Below are 25,625 nucleotides of genomic sequence, written 5' to 3'. Positions count from 1 at the left end.
TCAACAGAGGAGTAATGTGGTCTCTCCGAGATGACCCAGAGACCAACCTGGCTGCTGCATTCTGAACCAACTGAAGTTTCCAGGCTACGTACAAAGGCAGCCGCATGTAGAGCACATTACAGAAGTCAAGTCTGGAGGTTACCAACAAATGTACCACTGTTTTGAGGTCATTGATCTCGAGAAACGGGCACAGCTGGCGTATCAGCCGGAGCTGATATAAAGCACCCCTGGCCACCGCCTCAACCTGAGAAACCAAGGAGAGATGTTTATCCAGAAGTATTCCCAGACTGCGAACCTGTTCCTTGTGGGGAGCCCATCTAGAACAGGTAGATCAAAATCATCTCTAGCTTTCTGACCCCGCACAATAAGTACCTCCGTCTTATCCGGATTCAGCTTCAGTTTATTCCCCCTCATCCAGCCCATTACTGCTTCCAGGCAGGCATTTAGGGAGGATATGCCAACTCCTGAAGTTGACATGGAGAAGTAGATCTGGGTGTCATCAGCATACTGGTAACACCCTGCTCCAAATCCCCTGATGATCTCTCCCAGCGGTTTCATGTAGATGTTAAAGAGCATTGGAGACAGTATGGAGCCTTGAGGGACACCATACTTAAGCTCAGATTTTGAAGAGTAAGTCTCCAATCAACACCATCTGGAATCTGTCCGAGAGGTAGGAGCGAAACCACTGTAAAACAGTGCCTCCCACCCCCAACACCTATAGACGTTCCAGAAGGATACTATGGTTGAAAGCAGCCGAGAGGGCCAACAGAGTCACACTTCCTCTGTCAATTGCCAATTGGAGATCATCCATCAAGCCGACCAAGGCAGTCTCCACCCCATAGCCCACCCGAAAACCAGTTTGAAATGGGTCTAATCAGTTCCCTCCAAGACCGCCTGGAGCTGAGAGGCCACCACCCTCTCAATTAGCTTGCCCAGCCATGGGAGGTTGGAAACAGGCCTATCATTGCTCAACTCTGAGGGATCTAATGCAGTCTTCTTTAGAAGAGGTCTAATGATTGACTCCTTAAGACAAGGAGGCATCCTGCCCTCCCTCAGAGAAGCATTTATGATTTCCACCAGGCTGTCTACAACAGCCTCTCTGCTAGATAGAACAAGCCATGTTGGACAAGGGTCAAGGGAACAAGTGGTAGGCCTCACTGCTCCAAGCAGCTTGTCCACAACATCAGGAGTCACAAACTGATATTGATCCAGCCGAATCGTATAAGAGGAGTTGTTGGACACCTCCAGTTCAGACATCAACTTAATTGTGGAGTCTCCATCTAATTTGGCCCGAATCCAAGAGATTTTATCTGTGAAAAATTCATTAAACACACCACAGCGGGTAACCGATGTTTCTAAATTCTGGTTCAAGGGAGAGGGGGCAGATACTAGTCCCCTCACAACCCTGAACAACTCCACTGGACGTGAACTCTCAGAGGCAATATGGGCAGAAAAGAACTGCTTCTTTGCTGCACGTATCACCTGAGCATAGATCTTTTAAATGTGCTCCATGTCGTAATCTGTCGGATTCGAGTGGAGTTTTTCTCCACTTGCACTCCAGTCGCCTACCTTGCCGCTTCAGCCCCCTTAGATCTTCTGTATACCAAGGGGCCAATTTTGAAGCAGGTCGGAGGGGACGCTTACATAGGCGTAACTATAGGGGGGGCAGGGGGGCACATGCCCCGGGCGCCACTTGGCAGGGGGCGCCAAAAAGTGCCCCCGCCGATTTGCCGGGGAAAAAAATTTTTTTTTGATTTTTTTTTTTTTTTTTGCAGAGCAGTCCCCCTCCCCCGGTCCCGGCACCCCCCTCCCCCCCAATTGGCATTGCTCATCCAGCACTGGGCGCCGCGGCGTCTTTGTAGTCCAAGTCTCTGACTCTCACTCCCCGGCGTGCCCCGCCGCCCCGCCACCAGTCACGCATGTGTCAAGAGGAGGACACGCACCAGAGCAAACTTCCTGAACAACTCCCTCTTCTGAACAACTTCCTGAACGCCCAAACCAGTTCCCCTTTTTGCTCATTCAAGTCCTTCCTCCCCTATAATCTAACCACGTTTTAACTGAAAAGGTTCAGGGAGGGGGAGATGGGGGGATGTGGAACCTTGGGTTCCACATCCCCCCATCTCTCCCTTCCTGGACTTTTTCACTATGTAATGCAAGCTAATTTAATTATATGTCATCATCAAAATGGATTAGCTGTTTCAGCCCATCAGGAAAGTCTAAACCTCCACCGATTTAATTAACCAGACTGAAAATCAGATGAACAGAGAATGTTTTAATGAAAGGTGGTATATAAATTTAACAATAAGTAAAACTATCATTAGGAGCAATTAGCAATTACTTAAACATTGGTGCTGCCAAGCAATTTGTAAATAAAACTAGAAGCCCTTTGAAAATAAGCTGGAATTAATTGTAGGTTGGGCAGGGGGTGAAAGTATATACTTCTAAACATTTATTGTTAAATTTATATACCACCTTTCATTAAAAACAACCCCAAAGTGGTTTGGTTTTAGTCATGGATTTTAATTTTAATTGCTCTTTTTGTCAATGTGATGAAGATTAGTTAAATCTGAGTGGTCTTAGGCAACCAATGTTGCATCTGAAATGCCATTTCATTTTTTTATTGTCATAAATACTCTCCAACCAATTTAAATAGCAAAGGTGTATATTATCGCTTTATTCAATTGCAGGGAATCTCAAAAAAGCAGGATTTGCAACTAAGGCAGTGCATATCTTCTCTAAAATGGCCCTTTTATAGTTTTTCTAACTTTGAAATCGTAACATAAAACAAAGCATAAATGCATAAATGCTTCCCCCTCCATTTGAAACCTTTTCTGGTGTAAATAGCACACGGTTTTGGAAAAGGGGAGTCTTTCTTTAACAGTGGGAGAATAAGGAGTCTTTAGCACTATCACCCTAGTCCCTCGAATTACTTTGGAGTCCTTGGTTTTCGTTTTGTTAAAATACAGTCACTCACGAGGGAAAGTCAGGAACAGAACCAGGGCGTGAGGGAGGGGCATCATAATCATAATAATCATCATTGCATCATAATTCTGATGTTTGAGATACAAGCCAACTTCACAGGGTTGTTGTGAGGAAAAACCTAAGTATGTAGTGCATTTTGAAATTTTTGGTAATTTTTGTAATTTTTAAAATAAAAGTTTTCTGAAACATGTGTGTCAGTCAGATGTATGTTGGGGGGGCGGCGGGGGGGGGGGATGTGGCAGGGGGGGGCAATTTCAGTGTTTGCCCCGGGCGCCGTTTTCCCTAGTTACGCCTCTGGACGCTTAGGAGCAATCGTGTGTACTGCCCTGGTGAGAAAGTTGTTCCAGTTCTCAACCAGGGCATCAACAGGATCACCAGCAGAGCCAACACTGAATCCCTCCAAGGCTTCTTGGAATCCTATCAGATCCAGTAACCTCTTCGGGTGGACCATTCTAATGGGCACCTTGCCCCTGCGAAGGTGGAAAGTGGTTGTAAGTCCAACCTTAATGAGATGGTGGTCCGTCCATGACAACGGGGAGATCGTAGGAGTCCCCACCAACCGAACACCACCCTGATCAGAGTAAAAGACCAAATCAAACATGTGACCTGCAATATGCGTCGATCCAGAGACCGCTTGGGATAGGCCCATAGTTATTATGGCCGCTATGAACTCCTGAGCTGCCCCGGACAAATTGGTCCCGAAATGAACATTGAGGTCCCCCATCACCAAAAGTCTGTGAGACTCCAATGCAAGTTCCGTGACCAAGTCCGAGAGCTCAGTAAGGGATTCCGTTGGGCAGCGGGGCGATCGGTACACCAGCAGAAGTCCCAATCTATCCCTGGTCCCCAAACTCAAGTACACACATTCAGTATGGTCCGATACCCTAACAGGGACCCTGGTAAGGGAGATGTTATCCTTATAAACCACAGCCACTCCACCTCCCCGCCCACGTCCCCTCACCTGCTCCGCTACAGAATATCCAGGAGGGAAAAGCTGGGACCAAACTTGACCACTAGCCTCCCCCAACCAAGTCTTGGTAATACACTCCAGGCCGGCCCCTTCATCCATGATCAAATCATGGATGAGTTCCAATTTATTTTGGACCAACCTGGCATTGCAGAGGAGCAAGGTAAGGTGATGTGGGATGTTGGCAGTGCTCCCCAAGGTCAAAGAGCTGGCAGGACAGCCGGAAAGGGAGACATCTATTAGGTTTCTGACTACCCTTCCCCTGGTAAAAATAAAATTGTGGTTTCCATGTTCATAACAGATCAGGATCTATAGAATATTATATGTGGTGGGTGGGTTGTTTTTCTCATTTCTAAAAAAGCAAGCAGGCCTTAACCACACCATCTTGATGAGCTAAAGGCTGAGGGCAAAGAATGACACGCTATGAGATAAGTGAAAAAAAGATTAATTCAGGAACAAATGTGGTGTGAAATGTAATGCCTTTTACCTCTCTAGTTGCATATACAGTGGGTAATGATAGATTTATGCAAATATTGGCACATATCAATTGGGGGAAAGTACCAAGGGCTATTGGCCATTGGATGTCTGTTATGACCTGTGATACAAATGCCACAGAGAACATCACCTAAGCTTCAGTTCAGGCAAAAGGAAATTGCTCTTTAAATAGCTGTGTGCATATGCAGCTACATGTAGCATTTGGAGGAACTAGAGAGTTTGGAATCTGGAGTTATATAATGTTGTATTAGCCTGTTTTGTTTAGTTTTGTCATTTTAGGCCTTTCTCCCCAGATTGGTTTTTAGTTCAGCTACAGATTGGACTAGATAAAGACTCGACTAGATACTGGAATTTCCGGGTGAAACTTTCTGACATATTTGCAAATCATGGCAAAATATATATTGATGGCCCTTTTTGGCTTTTGAAATTCTGGATCTCCTAATTGGATCACAAATATGGCAAGAGAGACCTGAGGCTTGGACAGAGTGCTTCTCTTCTTATACTTTGCAAAAGGAAATAAAACCAAAGTGAACATTATCCCCAGTCTATTTATTTATTGTTAAATTTATATTCTGCCTTTCATTAAAACAATCACAAGGCGGTTAACATACAAAAAGTTAAAACAAGACTATAAAAATTACACAATTAACATATGCTAAAATATAAAAACAGATTTAATTTAAAAAAAATTAAAATACATACATACATACAAATACCATACAATATACAGAGAAGCAGCAATGGAGACAATCACATAAAAGCCTGAGTAAAAAGCCAAGTCTTCACATGTTTTCTAAAAGCCATGATGGAGACTGAGGAACAAATAGCGACTGGGAGAGCATTCCAAAGTCTATATATATAATTCGCTGAGACGTACCTGTGGCTAATCCCATATGTGGTAGCTCTCGCAAGAGTTCACGGGCAAGCTGCCAGGAGGGGGAGAAAGAGCAGCGGCAGCGGGGTCAGGGAGAGAAAGTGGCGTCAGCTGGGGGCGGGGAGAGAAAGCAGCGGCCGGGGGGAAGGAAAGCGGTGATGGCTGGAGGGGGCAGGGGGAGAGAAAGTGGCAGACTGGCAGTGGCTGGGGGGGAGGAAAGAGGCAGTGGCTGGGGGGGGGGGAGGAAACAGGCAGCTGGGGGGAGAGAAAGTGGTGGCGGCCGGCGGAGGGGGGGGAGAGAAAGCAGCAGCGGCTGTGGGGGAGAGAAAGCGGCAGCGGCCAGGGGGGAGAGAAAGCGGCGGCAGCCGGGGGGGGAAGCAGTGGCGGCTGGGAGGGGGAGGGAAGGCAGCGGTGGCTGGGAGGGGGGAGAAGGCAGCGCCAGCCAAGGGGGGGGGAGGGAGAACTAGAGGCGTAGGCCAGGCCAGCTAGTTTTTTTTAATAATTTACCTGATTATGTGCTGAGGAAATAGTCACTTGAAAGAGTTGTGTTTATTCTCTGAGAATTTAGCCTTGCTCCTGGCAATATCTTATTCTTTGATGTTACAAATCTGTTCACATGACCGATGTATACTATTGAGTGTAAGGGCTGAGAGAGTGCTTTAGTTCCTCTGGATGATGAATGGCTCAACAGTTGAATCAAGGCAAAAAATGTGAAGCCAGAAGAGACATGTTGCTCCTGCTGAACATTAATAGGCCAATTAATTCTAGGTCAGGAGAAATTTAAATTAAATTAAATTTATGGTCAAGAGGAAAATGTTGTTCTTCCTGAACATTAATATATTTGTGCCGTTTGGAGCTCTAGTGTTAGCAACGGCCGGGGCAGATCCTGAAGTGGGATGAGGTGTTATTACAGTGCTGAGATGATGATGATTGCTTCTTGCTAAGTATCACTTCTAATGTTATGTTCCAATACTCACATCCTTTAAAATACCCATAGGAAGGCAGCCAGAAAGTGTCCAAGCCACCCATCGTTATAAGATGTGAATAATCAGCTTCTGGGGGTTTTCTCCTTCACAAAGAGGAACATCTGCAACCATTTTTCTGGCACTTCTTTATATGACTCTTCAGAATACAAGTAGAGAAAAGTAATGTGGAAAGCAGCCCTAAGGTATTTGTGTGCCAGGAACTTTTAACATTGACTTCTTGGATTGTTTCCCCACCAGCATCTCTTAGAGCCCTTTCTCACAACCGGTAAGAAAGGGCTGCAGGATCAGCCGGGTGGAAGCCTTCAAAAGCTTACCTCCCCGCAGACGATCCTCGTAGAGGTCTGGGTGCGGAGACTGCATGCCCAGACGTGCAGCTGCCTCCTCAGTCAGTATGGAGATTAGGGTGCTGGGAGGCGTTTCCCTGCCCTCCGGAACCCCCATAATGTACCGTGCAAGTGCAAGGTGCATTATGGGGATTCCTCCTCCCTGCCCCAAAGCCAGCCAGGAGCCCCACAGACAATTGCAAAAATTGGGTTAAGATAGTGCTTGCTCTCTTAACCCCATTTAGGAGGGCGGCTGGTTTGGCAGGTTTGCCACCGAGGTGCCGCTGGAATTGGGCCAGATCCCGTGAGAATTGGCGGCTCTCACATGTGGGTAGGACTGGGCTTGGCTTTGTTAGCCCGGTTTTGCCTGCGTGTGAGAACAGTCTCACAGCCTCTGCAGGGGATGGTTGTCAGTCACAAGCCACTGGACATCTTGCACACCTTAGGAGACAGCTGCCTCCCATGAGCTGCTTGCTTGTTTGGCAGCTCTTGCTCCACATGAGATGGCTGTCACTCTGGGTGTGTCTGCACAGCTGTTTGTCACAAGACATAGCCTGGAACAAACAGCTGGTGCATGTCTCATAATCATAGTAGGTCATGAAGTTGTTCTCTCTGTATTACAGATGGAGCAGGGGAACTGAAGTTGAGGAGTGGCTTGCCGAATTAATTCCTTTGCTGTTCTCTGCATATGTGAACTGAGCACATAGAAAATTAATCACAGAGGAATCAGGAGAATTCCTCTCTGTCCTAGAAATGCACTGACTTCTCTGGACACAGCCATCACAACAGATGGGATTATTCTAAAGGAACTAGCAATACTAAAAGGGCCTGGAACTCTCCATAGAAGGTAGCAACAGATTCAAAAAAGGATTTAAATAACAAAATTAAGTGAGGGAAAGCTAAGAAGAATCTACTTATATCTGTACTGTACTTACATGATTGCCAGCTTCTACGCAAACCCATAGAAAATAATCTTGACAGCATGTTTGAAATGCAATGAAGCAAACAATTTGAATTAAGAAGTGGAATATAGTATGGAACTGCTGTTTATATAAGCTTAGGAACATAAGAACAGCCCTGCTGGATCAGGCCCACAGTAATCCAAATGCGGCCATACAGCACTCCAAATATGGCCACACCATAGATTTGTATAAGGGAATTATAATCTTAGCATTTTTATTTTCAATTCCATCCCTAATGGAATTTGCCTTTGTTCACAGCTGCTGCACACTGAGTGAGTCAACACTTTCAATGAGCTGTCCACCACGAACCCAAGATTTCTTTCTCCTGGTCAGTCACTGAGAGCTCAGACCCCATCAGTTTGTATGTGAAGCTGGGGTTGTTTGTCCCAATATGCATCCCTTGCATACATTCAGAGGCGTAACTAGGGAAAATAGTACCTAGGGCAAGCACTGAAATTGCGCCCCTGTCCAAACAGGAATAATGGGACTTGTAGTCAACAATATCTGGAAATCTCTGTTAAAAGGAACACTGTACCATCTAGACATGGTTGTTGATCAAAACCTGAAAACATGAGCCATCTCTGTAAAAGACTTAGAACAACAGTCAGGAGTTATGCAAGGATTCCAAGTGTCATTTTCTCTGTCTCATCTCATTATTTTAAAAAAACATGACTTTGTCCTAGAGGATCACCTGCCCAAATAGCCACTAGCAAAATAGGGGTGGTGGTGGGTCTATAAACCAGAAGGTGGTGGTGGTCTATAAACCAGTGAATGATTCTTGCCAGCCTTTGTCTTATGATGACTGTTGGCTCATGATGGGGTATATGTGCATTCAACACACTAGTGCTTACTTTGACACGAAGAGGGAGGAGGATACATTAGTTTGCCACACTAGACACAGGCATTTGCAACAGGAGCAGACAGCCAAGTTCTGCCAGGGCCAAAACCAGCCCCTTCCAGACTAAAAAATCATTGTAATTTGCCCCTTCCTGTCACAATCAGTGTGCTGTTCTTTTATTATTGACTCTAACTCTCAGATATCCCAGTCATGGATGGAAAATTCAGGGTCAATTTACAAGAGACACATTTTCTACATGGAAGTTTCTTCTGTGCAGGTGTTGTGCAGAAACCCATGTGTAGTGACCACCAGGGGCATAGCAAGGTTGGAATGGGCCAAGATGAGATTTTAAAATGGGCTCCCAGCCCCTCAAAGTCCAGGGCCTCCACACACCCCAGGCCCCCAAGGATTTACATCTGATATTTCAAAATTAGTATGCTGCCTGGAAATACATTTCACTGAATACACACACACTTCACAGTATATAGTGATATACATTGAGTACTATATATTTGTGCTACTTTTAATGCCTAGAATACAGTGTAGCAATGCTAATTATTAAAATGGCCCTCTCACTGCAGATTAGCAAAGGAGACTTTCAACAATGCAGGGTGAGCCTATGTTTGTTTTTTCAGAATTCTGAACAAATTCAGTAAAGTTTGATTCTGGGAGTTTTTTCACACGAGGCTTTTAAAGCCCTTTAACACACATCTCCTCTGGAATGGAGGTGCTGCATTCACATGTTGGCCAGATGCATCCTGAAGTCCCTGCAAGTTATTGGAGAACAGTTCACACACAAGAAAAATAAAATAAAATAAAATAAAAGCACAACACATGCTTCACAGTTCTCACTCAGACCTTCTGGGTTGCAAAACAACTTGAACATAAGTGCATTTATGAATGAATGAATGAAAATAAATAAAATATACTTGTTCCAGAAGTTTTTGTAATTTTCTGCCATGAAACAAGCCACTTATAGGCCTTTTTAGATAGTTTTTGTTTTTAAAGCCAGCAAATTTTTCAGTCTGTTTTAAATTAAATATTCAGAGACTTCTCAGTCTCCCCCACCATATCAAAGCCCTATGGCAAGCAGATCCCTATATATGGTGTGTGTGTGTGTGGGGGGTGCAACCACAAAAAGGAATTCACAGCCTACCTGGCAAAAGCTGTGCTGGCTGGTCTGGGCAAAGGGTCTGCTGCAGAACTCTGCTTGCCTCCTCCTTCCTGGCTTGCTTGGCCTGCCGAGTTCAGGCTTCAGGGAGGCCTACTCGGAGTCCTCTCTGGAAGCCCCGCCCACCCGCCGATCAGCTGAGAGGTGGGAAGAGAAAGCTCTGCAGTTTGCAGGCCGCTCTCATCCTAGGTCTCCTTGCGGATCCTAGGCCGGAGCTGGAGGCAAGTGGCTGAGGGGCCCTGGGGCTGGGCAGGTGGGCAGTGGGGTGGGGGTGGCAGGAACTGGCATGGCGCCCCCTCATCAGTGGCACCTAGGGCACATGCCCTGCCTGCCCCCCCCCCCCCAGTTCCGCCTATGCATACATTGAACCACATTTGCCCACTCACCCAGGTTGGAGAGATCTTTTTGGAGCTCCTCACAATCTGTTGTGCATTTCACTACTCTAAATAATTCAGTGTCATCTACAAATCTGGCCCCTTTGCTGCTTAACCCAACTTCTAGATCATTTATGAACAAGTTAAAGAGCACTGTTCCCAGTACAGACCCCTGGGGGACCCCACTTCTTACTTCCCTACATTGTGAAAACTCTCCATTTATTCCTACCCTCTGTTTCCTGTCCTTCAACCAGTTAGCAATTAATACATATACTTGTCCCCTTATTCCATGACTGCTAAGTTTTCTCAGGAGTCTTTGATGAGGAACTTTGTCAAACGTTTTTGGAAGTCCAGGTATACTATGTCACCTGGATCACCTTGATCCAGACACTTGTTGACACTCTCAAAGAACTCCAAAAGGTTTGTGAGGCAGGATTTACATTTGCAGAAGCCATGCTGGTTGTTCTATGTGCTTTACAATTTTATCCTTGAGGATGCTTTCCATCAATTTCCGATCACCTTTATTCACAGGTTGCAGTTACATCAGTTGACACGGACAACACACTCTGGTCGTGGATAACTAGATAGGTCCCCGTGCGAACAGCAGCACTCACAGATCTCCCTTCCTTCCCCTGCCAAGAAGAAGATTAACAGGAGTATATACAGTAGGACAGGGTAGGCAACCCTGGCTCTCCAGCTGTTGTTGAACTACAACTCCCATAATCCCCAGCTGCAATACATTGGGGAGTTGTAGTTCAACAGCTGGGCACTTTCCAGATTAGACCCTAAAACAGGGTCAGGACGAATCTCTGAAGTGTGCTTCCACACTTCTTGTGTCGGGACACCACAGTCCCGATGCTGACCGCAGGGTACCATTCATCTTGGATGCCTTGTTTTGAATTTAATTGCGATTTAGTGCTATGATGTTTATCTGGCGTTAAAAAGGTGTTGTTTTTCCAGGTTGTTAGTTTTTGCAAGACTGCTCCCCCTGCAGGTTTTACGTTTTGACTGTAATTTGCCTGAACAAGGAGTTTAGCCACTTTAACAATTTGGAAAGCGCCCAGGAGAACTAAGGTTGCCTATGCCTGTCCTATAAGAGGTGCTCTGTAAACCTGTCGTGGGTTTACAGCCACAGATTTCTGGAGAAGCACCTCTTGCTCCTTTTGGAGAAGTACCTCCTTTCTGGAGAAGTGCCTGTGCTTCATTTGGTGGATTCACAGGACCTCTCCAGACATCATGTTTTAAGTATATACTTGAGAATTAGAGTATACACCTTAACATTTCTGATTTGGTCATTGACCACAATAATCTTGAACTCAGCTGAATTATTTATTTATTTATTTATTCATTCATTCATTCATTCATTCATTCATTCGATTTCTATACTGCCCTTCCAAAAATGACTCAGGGTGGTTTACACAGAGAAATAATAATTAAATGAGATGGAACCCTGTCCCCAAAGGGCTCACATTCTAAAAAGAAACATAAGATAGACACCAGCAACAGTCACTGGAGGTCCTGTGCTGGGGGTGGATAGGGCCAGTTACTCTCCCCCTGCTAAATAAAGAGAATCACCACGTTAAAAGGTGCCTCTTTGCCAAGTTAGCAGGGAATTGATATTTAAAAATGTAAAGTGACAAACAGGTGTTTGAAAGCATATGTGTCAGAGAGCTGAGATTTGTTGCTGTATTATGAGTTGAACAAGCAGCCTGAAAAAGCACATCCCAGTGTCAGTCTCTTGTTTCTAAGTAGCATGGGGAGTGTGATGTGGCATGGGTAGTGTGACTCTGTTGATTCTTTTGGACCTCTCTGTGGCTGTCGATACTATCAACCATTGTATCCTTTTGGATCACTTGGAGGATCGAGAATAGGTGGTACTGCTCTGCAGTGGTTCTCTCCCTATCTCTCTGGTAGATTCCAGATGGTGTTGCTAGGAGATAGTTGCTCTCTGAAACAAGAACTACTGTATGATATCCCTCAGGGCTCCATACTATCTCCGAAGCTTTTAACATCTACCGTATTTTATGGACTATAAGACTCACTTTTTTCCTCAAAAAATATCCGCCAAAATTCAGGTGCGTCTTATATGTTTTAACAGTTTAATATGTTAAAACTCTGAAAAACTGGATTAAAATTAAGGTGCGTCTTATAGTCTGTAGCGTCTTATAGTCCGTAAAATACGGTACATGAAACTGCTGGATGAGATCATCAGGAGATTTGGTGCTATAAATATGCTGATGACACGCAAATCTGTTTCTCCATGACATCATCATCAGGAAATTGTATAACTCCCCTAAATGCCTGTCTACAAGCAATAATGGACTGGATGAGGGATAATACGTAAAATTAAACTTAATCCAAACAAGATGGGGGGTACTCATGGTAAGAGGTCACACTTTGAGGGACATGACAGATCTTCCTGTTCTCAATGGGGTTGCACTCCCCCCGACATAACAGATATGTAACTTGGGAGTACTTCTGGACCCAGGCCTCACTCTGGTTTCTCAGGTTGAGGCTATGGCCAGAAGTGCTTTCTATCAACTTCAGTTGATACAACAGCTGTGTCCATTCCTCGAAGACAATGATCTCAGAATTGTGGTGTACTCTCTGGTAACCTCTAGGCTTGACTTCTGCAATGCACTCTACATGGGGCTGCTTTTTAATGTGGTTTGGAAACTTCAGTTGGTCCAAAATGTGGCAGCTAGATTAGTCGCTGGGGTTTCTCAGATAGACCATATTATGCCTGTTTTAGGGCAACTACATTGGCTACCAATAGGTTTCTGGGCAAAATACAAAGTGCTGGTAATTACCTTTAAAGCCCTAAACGGCTTAGGACCAAGTTACCTGGGAGAGCGCCTTCTTCTGCATGATCCCCACCGCATATTGAGGTCATCAAGCGTGGTCTGTCTCCGGATGCCACCATCTCATCTGGCTGCAACTTACGAGCGGGTCTTCTCTGTGGAATGCACTCCCTATAGCTGTTCATAATTCAACATCTTTACCCGCCTTTAAAAGAGCCATTAAGTCTATTTAGCCTGGTCTGTAGTAATCTGTGAATTTTTAAAATGGTTGTTTTAATGGTTGTTTTATTTTGCCTTTATTGTATGTACTTTTGTGAACCGCTTAGAGCCTACAAAGTCAGGTGGTATATAAATAAAATGAAATAAAAAATATGTGGGGATTTGTTCTTGGAAGAGGGCCACTGGGGATTGTGTTTTATTTAAAATGGCAAAGGCAAAACCTTCTAATTGCTTTTTCTTTGTATGTTTGTTTAGTGTTCTGAATCGTACTCCTGCCAATCTGATTCAGGAAATAATTCTAGTGGATGACTTCAGCACTGATAGTAAGTATTCACTTTTTCTCACCTGGTCTTTAATTATTTTTTCCACTTCTTATTCATTTATGTTATATAGTTTTCTCCTTCACACAGAATATTTCCTCTCTTCTGGGAGAGGGGAGTAATAAAGCAGGGGAAGGAGCACAGATCTGCTGTGCTTTGTTTAATTTCCACCTAGCCATCCCCATCCCCTGTTTTTTCCTGGTATCTTTCTGTCAGTTCTCTGTTGTCTTTCTGCTTGACAGTCCTGGCCAGAAAAGCCAAAATGCTCAGTTGGGTCTCATTAGTCACCATTTTGTGGCCCATTATCAGAAGTATGGCAAGTGGTGTGCACAGCTAGGAGCCCCAATTATCCAGGTTCAAGAGGGAAGAGATAATGCATGCAACAGAGCACTACTGTTTTCTTGTCAGATTAGGGTTGTTATCCTCAGGTTTTTGCTGAGGGTTTTTATGGAGCAGAACTATTCTTGGGCGATAAGTAGATGGAATTCTGCCACAGGAGGCACTATCCTTCCTCCAGGAACCTGGCACAAGACAGTCATTTTTACTGCATTTTTGCAGATAGACCATTTTAATTTTGTATTCATTTATTTTGTATTTTATATTATTTCATTCATTAGATTTATATACCACCCTTCCTAAGGTGGCTCAAGGCAGTTTACAATAAAATAAACACATAGAATCAAAAAATATTTAAAAGCAGATCAAAATTAAATTTAAAACTGGATATTAAAAGCCAGGCTAAAAAGATGGGTCTTTAAGGCTTTCCTGAAGGCCTCCAAGGAAGATGACCCTCTCATATCCATGGGTTTTAGTCAGTTTCCCCCTAGTATAGTAACAGATGGCTAAGAAATGCTGATTCCTCAATTTCTAGAAGCTCATTCTGAGCAGAGTGTGATGGGCAAAGCTCCTGAAGGGGATGTGGGGGCAAGAAAGAACACCTCAATTAATAGCGTCAACAAAAGATAGATCCTACTTGGCAGCCGTTGCTCTCGCCTTAGAAGTTCAGGGCATTTTAAAAAAAAGAGATGTTGTACTTGTGGACAGCCTCCCAGAATGTGCCTGGAAGTTCAGCCTCCAGGGATGCACCCCAGCCTTCCAATCACAGAAGTAACCACCATCACACATACAGTATTCGCCTCCTCAAACAAACGGCGTAATTGTGACGAACGTGAGAAGGGTGAGGGTGGGATTTCCAGGGGCACTCTGGGAAACGTACATAAGTACTGCATACCTTAAAAAGCAAAAGTCTGAACAGGGCTAACGTCAAGAGAAGATTGGTAGACAAAGGGCCAAACTAGCTGATATTTGTATTTGATTTCCCAAATGTAATAGCAGCCATGTGGGCATCTGTTCGGATCAGGGTTATAGTGGTGGAGAGGGAATGTAATCATTTACCTCCACTGAGGTACTGATATGGTTCCCACCCACCTGTGGCTTCTCTTTTCACCTTTTCAAATTATTATTTTTATTTAATAACAGCATTTTGAAATTGTCTTTCAACATACATTCTCTAAGCATCACTATCAAACCTATAAAGGGATAATCTCGGATGGACATTGCTAGCATTGCTGGAATGGGATTTCCCTATATTCCTGGACGGTGTGGATAACCTACAATGGATTCATGGGTTCACTTTTGGACATTAGTTTCCTTACCTAGCAGATGTCCAGCAATTTCTCAGTAGCCGTTAATCAAGGGTAACTGTCATTCCAACTCAGTGATAGAGCCTCTGACAAAATGCCCACACAAGCAATATTTCAGGCAGTGAGGAGCTGTGAAAATGGAAAAATTCCAGGATGGAGGTGCCAAGAAAAGTACTTTGGCTTGTAGCCTTTGTGTTTCTCGCCAGGACACCAAGCTGTAGAAAGATGATAAGTGAGGGACTTGGCAAGACATGGAAAAGAAGATAAAATATCACTACTGCTGGTGTCCGTGGGGCGTGAAGAAGAATCAGACTGGGAGGCATAGGGCCGAACTAGCTGATCTGGGCACTTTGTGTAACAAACATGGGTCTGGGTGGAACCCTGCAGGAGGAGTAAAAGCAGCTTGGTGGGAAGGAGATTTTGGTGGAAGGGGAGTGGCCAAGGAAAGATTAAGCACTCCCTTTCCCTCTACTTCTTCTCTACTTTAAAGTGCCCTTTACCATGGGCACTTTAGAAAGGAGGAGAAATGGTTGGGTCTTCTTGATACATAGCTGACATGTCATTTGCCATATAATGCCTGAGAAATGCTGACTGAATAACTTGGGGCAAGGAAGGAGGCTGACAGCCAAGCAGAGTTCTTTTGGTGATCATGGCATTTAGGCCATCTGCTGATTAGTATCGTAAGTGAAAGAAAGGCCTTGCCCTCTTTTGAGACACATGGGGAGAATTAATTGCAGCTTTCTGCCAATACCAAACAGTCTGCACACTTGAGCCAACTGTTTTCTCTTCTCTTCAGCTGATGACTGCCAGCTCCTTACCAAGATACCAAAGGTCAAGTGTCTACGCAACAGTCGTCGAGAAGGTGAGCCTGATAACCTACAGGGATCATCTACCTTCAAAGGGACTTCCTTCCTTCTTCCTTCCTTCCACATATTTCTATACTGCCCAAAACTTGCTTCTCTGAGTTAATGGTAGTGCAAATTAAAACTTGTGGTGGGATGAAGGTTGTATAGCTGTATCACCTTCTGAACCCACCAAGTCCCTTTCCTAGATCTAGTTTTTGTAAAAAATAAATTGCATTTTGAGGGTGTGATTCCCCCCGCCCTCCAGTTCAGATCCGAGCCACTAATTTTCAAATAGTGCAAATTTGAGGGTCCCCCCCAACTTCCCGCTGTCTCCAGTTGAGATCCTGGCCACCATTAGTCAGGGCAGCGAATCTTTCCCTCAATCTAGACTCCAGTTATTTACTATCAATGTTAACAGATGGAAGTATGAACAAAGGTTGGGGTTGTAAGCCAGGGGTATGATGCAGGGAAGGTGGCAAGTCATTTACAGGGACAGTTCTTCCCTGTTCGGACAGTTCTTCCGAACATGTTATTATACCTCACACTTTTAGCACTTGTGCCTTTGATCATGGTGACAGTAAAAACAGGTTTTCTTTCCAGAGCTAGAGACTTCCATTGTTGACACCTTCCTTGTCTTCATGCTTCACCACTTTTCTTTTTACAATTATTTTTTATATTTATTGTAGCACCTATAAATGTTAGCTGTGTTGTGCTAGCTGTGCTTTTAGGGATCAGTACCCTGTCTTTGATTAACAAGCAGAAGGTTGCCAGTTTGAGTCCCTGCTGGTATGTTCCCCAGACTATGGGAAAATACCTATATTGGGCAGCAGCGATATAGGAAGATGCTGAACGGCATCATCTCATACTGCGTGGGAGATGGCAATGGTAAACTCCTCCTGTACTCTACCAAGGAAAACCACAGGGCTCTGTGGGCGCCAGGAGTTGAGATCAACTTGACAGCACACTTTACTTAACTCTGCCTTGATAACTAGGAGATGGGAGCTATCAAAACACTCTGCAAGTAGTCTGGAAGGATCTGCTGAGTTCCCCTGTTTCCTCTTATCTCTGTGCCCATGTCTGTGCTGCAGGTTTAGCATGGGTCAGTGTAGCACTGATGTAGATTTAATACACTTCTGATGTGCAGTGTCTGAACAGAAGCATCTGCACAGACCACACATGGGAACTGTGGATGCAGTGAGGTGCAGCCCCGTTTGGAGCCGAAATGGGTCTGTGCTGCATTGGCAGCGCAGCTGGAGCGACTCTCCCTGCTTTAAAGGCAGGGAGAGCCAATCCTGGTCTCGCTGCCAGCGCAGTGGGTCCGATCAATCTTCCTCCCAAAAGGGGCTGAGAGGGCCCATTGAGGAGAGAGATCGACCCAAGCTGCATTGGCAGCATGGCTGGAATGCCACTCCAGCCGTACTGCCAATGCAGCACGGGCCAATTTCAGCTCCTTTAAGTCAGGGAGAGTCATTCTGGCCAAAGCAGCGCAAGCCGATCTCCTTTCCAAATGGGGCCATGGAGTTGCGTTTGGAAGGGAGACCACGCCCCGCGTCTGACGTCATACGTCAGGGGTGAGGCCAAGGGGCCATGACAGCGGCTGCACACAGGCTGTCGCCAGCCTGGCTCCGCTCCTGATAGCCCAGCTGGATCAGGCCGAAGACCCATCTAGTCCAGCATCCTGTTTCACACAATGGCCCACCAGATGCCGCTGGAAGCCAAAGGCAGGAGTTGAGGGCATGCCCTCTCTCCTGCTGTTACTCCCCTGCAACTGGTACTCAGAGGCACCCTGCCTCTGAGGCTGGAGGTAGCCTATAGACTTCCAACTAGTAGCGCTTGATAGACCTCTCCTCCATGAAGTTATCCAAACCCCTCTTAAAGCCTTCCAGGTTGTTCGCTGTCACCACATCTTGTGGCAGAGAATTCCACAAGTTGAATATGTGTTGTGTGAAAAAATACTTCTGTTTGCTGGTCCTAAATTTCTTGGCAATCAATTTCATGGGATGACCCCTAGTTCTAGTGTTATGTGAGAGGGAGAAGAATTTCTCTCTATCCACTTTCTCCACACCATGCATGCATGATTTTATAGACCTCTATCATGTCTCCCCGCAGTCATCTTTTTTCTAAACTAAATAGCCCCAAGTGTTGTAGCCTTGCCTCATAAGGAATGTGCTCTAGGCCCCTGATCATCTTGGTTGCCCTCTCCTGCACCTTTTCCAGTTCTACAATATCCTTCTTAAGATACGGTGACCAAAGCTGTACACAGTACTCCAGGTGTGGCTACACCATAGTTTTGTATAAGGCCATTATAATATTAGCAGCTTTATTTTCAATCTCCTTCCTAATGATCCTTAGCATGGAATGGGCGTTTTTCATAGCTGCCGCACATTGAGTCGACACTTTCAACAAGCTGTCCACCACAACCCCAAGATCCCTCTCCTGGTCAGTCAATGACAGCTCAGATCCCATCAGCATATACTTGAAGTTGGGGGTTTTTGTACCAATGTGCATCACTTTACACTTGCCAAAATTGAACCACATTTGCCATTTTGTCGCCCACTCACTCAGTTTGGAGAGACCCTTTTGGAGCTCCTCACAATCCGTTGTGGATTTCACTACCCGAAAGAGTTTGGTATTAAGTGCAAATTTGGCCACCTTGGTGCTTACCTCATTTATGAATCATTTATGATCATTTATGAATAAATTAAAAAGCACTGGTCTCAGTACAGACCCCTGGGGGACTCCACTTCTTACTTCCCTCCATTGTGAAAACTCTCCATTTATCCCTACCCTCTGTTTCCTGTCCTTCAACCAGTTAGCAATTAATACATATACTTGTCCCCTTATTCCATGACTGCTAAGTTTTCTCAGGAGTCTTTGATGAGGAACTTTGTTGAAGGTTTTTGGAAGTTCAGGTATACTATGTCACCTGGATCACCTTGATCCAGACACTTGTTGACACTCTCAAAGAACTCCAAAAGGTTTGTGAGGCAAGATTTACCTTTGCAGAAGCCATGCTGGTTGTTCTATGTGCTTTACAATTTTATCCTTGAGGATGCTTTCCGTCAATTTGCTTGGAACGTTAAGCTAACCGGCCTGTAATTTCCCGGATCACACCTGGATCCCTTTTTGGAAATCGGTGTTACATTGGCTACTTTCCGGTCCTCTGGTACAGAGCCTGATTGCAGGGATAAGTTATATATTTTAGCAAGGAGGCTGGCAATTTCACATTTGAGTTCTTTGAGGACTCTTGGATGGATGCCATCCAGCCTTGGCAATTTGCTAGTTTTCAGTTTTTCCAGACAGTTACATCATCTCTTGTCACTTCTATCTGACTCCGTTCTTTAGTCTCCATCCCCGAAAAGCCTGGTTCAGGAACAGGTATATGCTCAGTATCCTGTGCTGTGAAGACAGATGCAAAGAACTCATTTAGCTTCTCTGTAACCTCCATATCCTCCTTAATAATCCCTTTCACTCCCTCATTATCCAACGATCCAACCACCTCCCTGGCAGACTTACATGGTATTAAGTGTGCATCCTCTGCACACTTACATGGGAGTAAGTGCCACTGAAGACTTACTTAAACTTACTTGAGTTGGACTTACTTCAGAGCAAACATACGTCCCTACGCTTTTTCTTCTCCTATGTCTTTGCTTCCCTCCTGTCTTTCAGGGCTAATTCGCTCTCGAGTACGAGGGGCTGAAACAGCGACAGCCGAGATTCTCACCTTCCTGGACAGCCATTGTGAAGTAAACAGCGAATGGCTGCAGCCTATGCTTCAGAGAGTGAAAGAGGTGAGTCCAGGCCCCCTCCCTCCCTTCTCAGCTTCTCTCCTTCCAGTTAGCTATTGGTCAGCAGTCAGTGGCTTGCACACTGTGCATAGCATGGCTGTGGTTGGCATGGCTCTAGCCACTGCAAATAGAAATGAGGTTTCCCCCCTCTTTTTCTATTTGCTGAATTGCCTCTCCCACCTACAATTGCTTCCCCCCCCACCCCTGTAGCAAGCCCCATGCGCTCCAAAATATATCCCCAAATGGGAGCCTTTTACCTGAGTTGTGTAATAATCTACTATGTGAAGCTCATTTGGAAAAAAGCACTAACCCTGGGGTAGATGGAGAGGGGGAAACCTGATACAGCTGAGTTGGCATTTCTCATCCTGGATGCGCCAAGGGGGTCAGAAAGAAGATGCGACAATGCTGCTGAAAAATCTGCTGTGGCGGACCTGAGTGGGGAGGGCTGATCTTTCTACTGCCTTCAAGGCCTGCTTTCTCCTTCTCAGAATAAAGGAGCCTGGGTAGCTAACAGGGCCCGGGAGACAGGTGGGAGGAACTGCTATAGATGCAAATTACATATATGTTCAGCTCTGTGCCAAGAGGAGGAAGTAGGTGAAGCCTTAGAACTGGTGACTTAAAAGCCTCTGCTCAATAAATCCTCCCTCTCAGTAGCCCATAAATGTCTGCTTTATATTTGCTCATAAAAGCATGCTGCTGGCAGGAGCAACAATAGCGACGGCAGCACTGTGACTGCTTCTGTACAGAGGGAGATGTGCCTGGGCAGTTCAGCCACAGAGGTGGGTTGGGGTCCAAAATGTGCCAGAAGTTTCTCATTAAGAAATGGAGGGTTGAGATGTGCATCTCAATCTCCAGATTTCAATCCTCCCACATTGTTGGGATTATTTTGCTTGAGGTATTATTACAGGCTTACTTTTAGTCGATCAGAGTAAATCTTGACTTGAACAGGTTTCACCAGTATGTGGAGACTGCACAGAGATAATGGACTGATCTTAAGAATGTTGATTTATTTGGATATTTGTAGAGTGAGGGGAAAAGAGAAACTATAGGTCAGTCACAGTGGATTCTTAAGACATGTCTGTCTATACTACAGTCTACAGAGATATGCTAGTTTAACAGTCATTTGCTCTACCCATGGAACTGTATTTTAGGGATCTCTAACACTCAGCACCCTCACTAAATTATAATTCCCAAGCTTATTTGAGAAAAGCCGTGATAGTTAAAATAATGGAACACTGATAAAAGCTTGCAGTCCAGATATACTTTAGAAACCACCATCCCACCCACCTTGCTCCTGCCTCATCTCCTTATCCTATTGCCTATATCTCAGTGATCTGGGGCAAGGAAATACAATATACAATCATCCCCCAAAGTGTTAGGGTAGGGTGCAGTAGACCACTTTTCTCACATTGGAATGCCACCTCACACACTGTTTCAGAGTCACAATATCTGAAGTTGCTGTGTTTGGCACACCATCCTAGTAGGCATTTAGCTTGGAGCTTGTCGATTCCAGCTTTGGCTGTTGTCTCTAGCCCATAGACATTTATTGCCTACACATGAAACATCTGGCATGTCTACTGGCATTAAACCAGCTTAGACAGGGATCAGCTTCTGTCCCTTTTTGCTCACTCCTTTGTCTTTCTTAATCCTATCAAGCACCTACCAAGATAGGCAACCCCTAGCTCATCCAAATTAATTACTTTCCCTATGAGATTTCCCAGTGGGTTGTATCTGTGCCAGAACTCCCTTCCAAAATGGATTCTGGGGCAAGAACTCCCCTTTCCTTCTCTCATATGCTTCTGTGCTGCTTTTTCTATTTTGCAGTCAGCCATGCACAAGCAGCATGTGAATTCCTTGTAAGTCGATTCCTAGCTTGCCAGGTCAGGCAAACAGGCTGAAGGGCTTTCTCATGAGTAGATCCTCTGGAGAGGAAGCCTCCAACCTGCTGTTTGACAGGGTGGTCTGCAAGTCTTCCTTGCCAGCAACAATCTTAATTTCAGTGAATAATTTCAGTTATCCCCCACCCCAATCTAGAAATGAAATTGACTAGACTAGAAGCTGGGACCTGCTCCAGGTTTGAGGGGGGAAATGCCCTCTGGGAAATGCCCTCTGGTTGGCTCCCTCCTACATCTCTGGGCCTAACAGGCTTACTGGACAGCAGCGGCACAACAGTTGCGTTCTTCTTAGTGCCGACATGGCCAGAGACACATACACCCCCAATGCTCCCACACAGCTCCACTTTGTTAAAGATATGGTTTGGGAATTAAAATGGCCCCTCCAGCCATGCTGACACTCCTCCAAGCATCATGGAGCCCTGGTGGCCTTACGGCAACATTGGCCAACAGCAACAGCAAAACACTCTCTAGCAGGGGTGTGGCTGCAGCCCCCACTGTAATGTCACTGCAGAGCAAAGTTATGTTGGGAGTATGGTGGCTCTGCTGTACCTGTGCTGAGGGAAGTACTGCTGCTCTCACCACCTGGTAAGAGCCCTAGGAAGAATCACTGCTGCTGCCTGCAGCTTACCACCAGTTGGTAAGCCCTCAAGGACCCACTCATAGAGGGGTTACTAAGCAGCGGCAGGCAGCAGTAGTAGCACACTTCTCGGTGACAGCATGGCTGGAACTGCCATTTTAATGCCCTCAAAATACCCCAACGTATCATCGCTCTTGAGCAACTATGTCAGGGACATTATGGAGGAATTAAAACAGGGCTGCACAACTTTGTCCCTCCTGCAGATGTTGGACTACAGCTCCCATCATCCCTAGCAGTTGGTTGCTGGGGATGATAGGAGTTGTTATCCAAAAACAGCTGGAAGACTGAAGTTGTGCAACCCTGAATTTAAATGATGGGTCTAGCTGCCAGCACTGAGAGGAATGCTTAGAAGGGGACATTTTTTAAAGGAGGGGCAGTGCAGGTGGCAGTGGCAGTGGGTCCTGTTAGGGCACTGGTGTCTCAGAATTTGTCTAAGTGTCCTGTATGCTGATGCCAAGCGTGCTAGAAACTATTTGTGAGTTCTTACTTGAAATGGCCTGCTGGGCTGCATATCCATTAATGGAGCAACTTGTGAATAGATGTCTCTGAATACCAGTTGCAGGGGAGCAACAGCAGGAGAGAGAGCATGTCTTCTTGTCTGGGTTTTGGGCTTCTCTCAGGTCTCTGCCTGTGCTCATTCCAAATTCAAGGATGTGTTTTTGTTTTTGTTTTATTTTTCACTGGTTGAATTACCACTTTCATGGTAAAAATTGGAGTTCTTTCCCCTTTTTTGTTTGGACTTTATCTTATGCTGCCATCATATGATAAGGTTTGTTACCCTGCCCTTAGTGAATATATCCTCTTAGTGATGTAGACTTGTGAGTGCAGGATAAGGATAAATGTTCAGTACATATGAAGAAACAAAATATCTATCTATCTATATAATTCTCTAAGGTGTACCGGTGGCTAATCCCATGTGTGGCAGCTCTCGTGAGAGTTCGCGATTAGACGCACCTGATTGGGCAGTGGGGATTCCATATGTAGATAGGGAGGAGGAGCCTGTGATGGTTAAGGTTAGTTTGAATGCAACTGTTGCTGGTTGGAAGATGTTTTTGATGGTAGAGGAGAGGATTATTCATTCATTCATTCATTCATTCATTTATTGGGGAGGGGTCTGCGAAGAGAGGGGTCAAGAGGGACGAAAGAGCCCCTTCAGGAGAAGGAGGCTGCCGTTGGCGTGGATTAGATGATGAAACAAGAAGAACAAGATCTGTTAACTTGGGAAGGGAGAGATATAGAGAAAGAGAGAGAGAGAGAAAGAAAAAGGAGGGAGGGATGGAGGGGGGGCAGAAAGACAGAGGAGGAGAGAGAAGGATCTAGAAAGAAGGGAGGGGAAGAGAGAAAGAAGGAAGGTCGAGGGATAGGCCTGAGCCTGTCAGTGGCCTGAGGAGAATGAGTAGCCATGGCGGCGACAGCAGCAAGGAAAGGCCCAGTCAACCACTGTTGTTGTTTGGAGCTACCGAGTCTGTTGGCGGAGGAAAGCAAGCAGGCAAGAGACATAGGAAACTGCCATATACTGATTCAGACCATTGGTCCATCTAGCTCAGTATTGTCTACACAGATTGGCAGCAGCTTCTCCAAGTTTGCAGGCAGGAATCTCTCTCAGCCCTATCTTGGAGATGCTAGGGAGGGAACTTGGAACCTAGATGCTCCTCCCAAAGTGCTTCCATCCCCTAAGGGGAATATCTTACAGTGATCACACATCCCATTCATATGCAACCAGGGCGGACCTTGCTTAACTTAGGGGACAAGCGGCCTGAGGGGAATGAGCAGCAATGGCAGTGGCGACAGCGAGGAAGGGCCCAGTCAACCACTGCCGCTGCTCCTGTGCGGAGGAGGAGGAGCAGGGCTTGGGTGAGGGTGGGGAGTTCTCTGGTGATAATGGGCTGCAGCTTGGCCAATAGGTGCCAGCAACGCTGCAGCTGCAACCAAGAGGGGTGAGGGGGATGGAGTAAAGGGATGGAGGACTGACCAAGAGGGGGTGAGGGGCAGTGTTCTCTCTAATTTTTTTCATTTGTGTGCGGAATGAGTTTTGTTTTGGGTGGCAGTATCAAGGCAGTGTGTGCACACATGCATTCAGAGTGGGGCCTTCCTGATTCAACCTGAACGGGATCTAAAATGAACTGAGCGGACATCAGAAAATGTGTGAGTGCGCGTACATGCACACGCCGTAGAGGGAACAGTGGTGAGGGAGATGGAAGCAACGGGATGGAGGAGGAGCAGGAGTGTGGCTCAGGTGAGGGAGCAGAGATCTCTGAGGTGAGGGGGGCCGTGGCAGGGGGTGAGGGGAGCAATCAAGTACTAGTGCGCAGGTGCTCTGTGAGGTGAGCTAGTGAATTGTAAAATACCTAAGAACAAGTTTACTATTGGTTTAAAATAATTACTAAATCTCTGCTAAGCGGGGCATATAAACCATAACAATGCAGCTATTTTGTTTGGTTGTGAATCACAATACTGAGTACTAGCTGGGCTGGGCGCAGAGCATCTCCGGCCGGCCCACCCACCCGCCACCGCCTTCTTACCCCTCCAGCCCGCCCGCCGCAGCCTTTTTCTTTCTTCTCCCCTTGCCTGCCCACCCACCCCCGCTTTCTGGCCCGCCCACCCCTGCCTTCTTCTCCTGCCCCCACCCGCTGCTTTCTGTCTGGGCGTTGGCTTCTTCTCCTGCCCGCACACCCACTTTCTGGCCTGCCAGCTGGCCGTCATTTTCTTCAGCCGGTCCGCTGCTGTTGCCACTGCCATTTTCTTTCCCCCACCTGTCCCATGGCTATCTGGCAGCTCTCTGAACTCTCTCGAGAGCTGCCACGCATGGGATTAGTCATGGGCATGCCTTAGAGAAATATATATATAAATGCTGACCACCTTGTCACATATGACCCTTAAGTTTGCTAAATAGTCTAGGACAGGTGTATATTGTCTTATTTGTGAAACCTGGTGCTTAAACCCAGAGTTCCATCTCATTCCAAACCCAGAGTACTGCCCCAGTTCACCACTAGTCTCCAGTAGTCTCTGATCAATAAATCCCCGAACAGCTCCCTTGCTCAGTCTCATACAGGAGTTCTCACATTGAGATCTTTCCCTACCAGTCTCTATCTAACCAACATTCCCCTCTTTCCCCACCTGTCATTCATTTTTTTTAAAAAGACAGTTCTGAACATTCCATACATTTTTTCTATGACAACCTTTGCTCTCCTACCCTCTAAAGCCCTCTGTTTGTGGACATCATCTTACAGCTTCCCAGAGGCCTCTGGTGAGCCACTATGGGAAACAGGATGCTGGACTAGATGGGCCTTGGACCTGATCCAGCAGGGCTGTTCTTATGTTCTTATGAGTAAGCAACCTAGCCTGTTCTTTCAAGCAGCACCTTTCTAGGAATTAGTTTTCCTAATCAGCAATCCCTCTTGCAGTGTATGATTGGATCAGTTTCAATCTGTAACTCCTGAGGATGTGGACAAGCTGCTTAGGGCAGTGTGGCCTACCACTTGTTCTCTGGATCCTTGCCCAACTT

At 45.7% G+C, this 25,625-nt stretch overlaps 1 protein-coding gene and 1 long non-coding RNA gene across 5 annotated transcripts in view; one reads left to right on the top strand and one right to left on the bottom strand.

Moving 5' to 3' along the window:
* Positions 1-25,625, top strand: part of GALNT16 (polypeptide N-acetylgalactosaminyltransferase 16) — a 245,242-nt gene that overhangs the window by 170,692 nt on the left and 48,925 nt on the right. For both annotated transcript variants that reach the window (XM_053272781.1, XM_053272790.1), the window contains exons 4-6: positions 13,248-13,315; positions 15,752-15,817; positions 19,470-19,591. In XM_053272781.1, coding sequence (XP_053128756.1) covers positions 13,248-13,315; positions 15,752-15,817; positions 19,470-19,591 — 256 coding nt within the window. The remainder of the gene's footprint in view (positions 1-13,247; positions 13,316-15,751; positions 15,818-19,469; positions 19,592-25,625) is intronic.
* Positions 8,962-24,603, bottom strand: LOC128335048 (uncharacterized). Of its 3 annotated transcripts, none has more exons than XR_008311494.1 (5): positions 18,799-24,603; positions 14,968-15,170; positions 12,817-13,022; positions 10,492-10,604; positions 8,962-9,194 (listed from the first exon to the last, which is right to left on the bottom strand). It is a non-coding gene; the product is annotated as an uncharacterized LOC128335048 (long non-coding RNA). The 3 variants fall into 3 exon arrangements; XR_008311490.1 differs by lacking the exon at positions 8,962-9,194 and having other exon boundaries at positions 10,344-10,604; positions 18,799-19,199; positions 19,403-24,603; XR_008311491.1 differs by lacking the exon at positions 8,962-9,194 and having other exon boundaries at positions 10,344-10,604.

This window comes from Hemicordylus capensis, chromosome 1 (genome assembly GCF_027244095.1).
Source record: "Hemicordylus capensis ecotype Gifberg chromosome 1, rHemCap1.1.pri, whole genome shotgun sequence".
NCBI lineage: Eukaryota > Metazoa > Chordata > Lepidosauria > Squamata > Cordylidae > Hemicordylus > Hemicordylus capensis.
The sequence above is the reverse complement of the archived record's forward strand: the minus strand, read 5'-3'. Positions and strand labels throughout refer to the sequence as shown.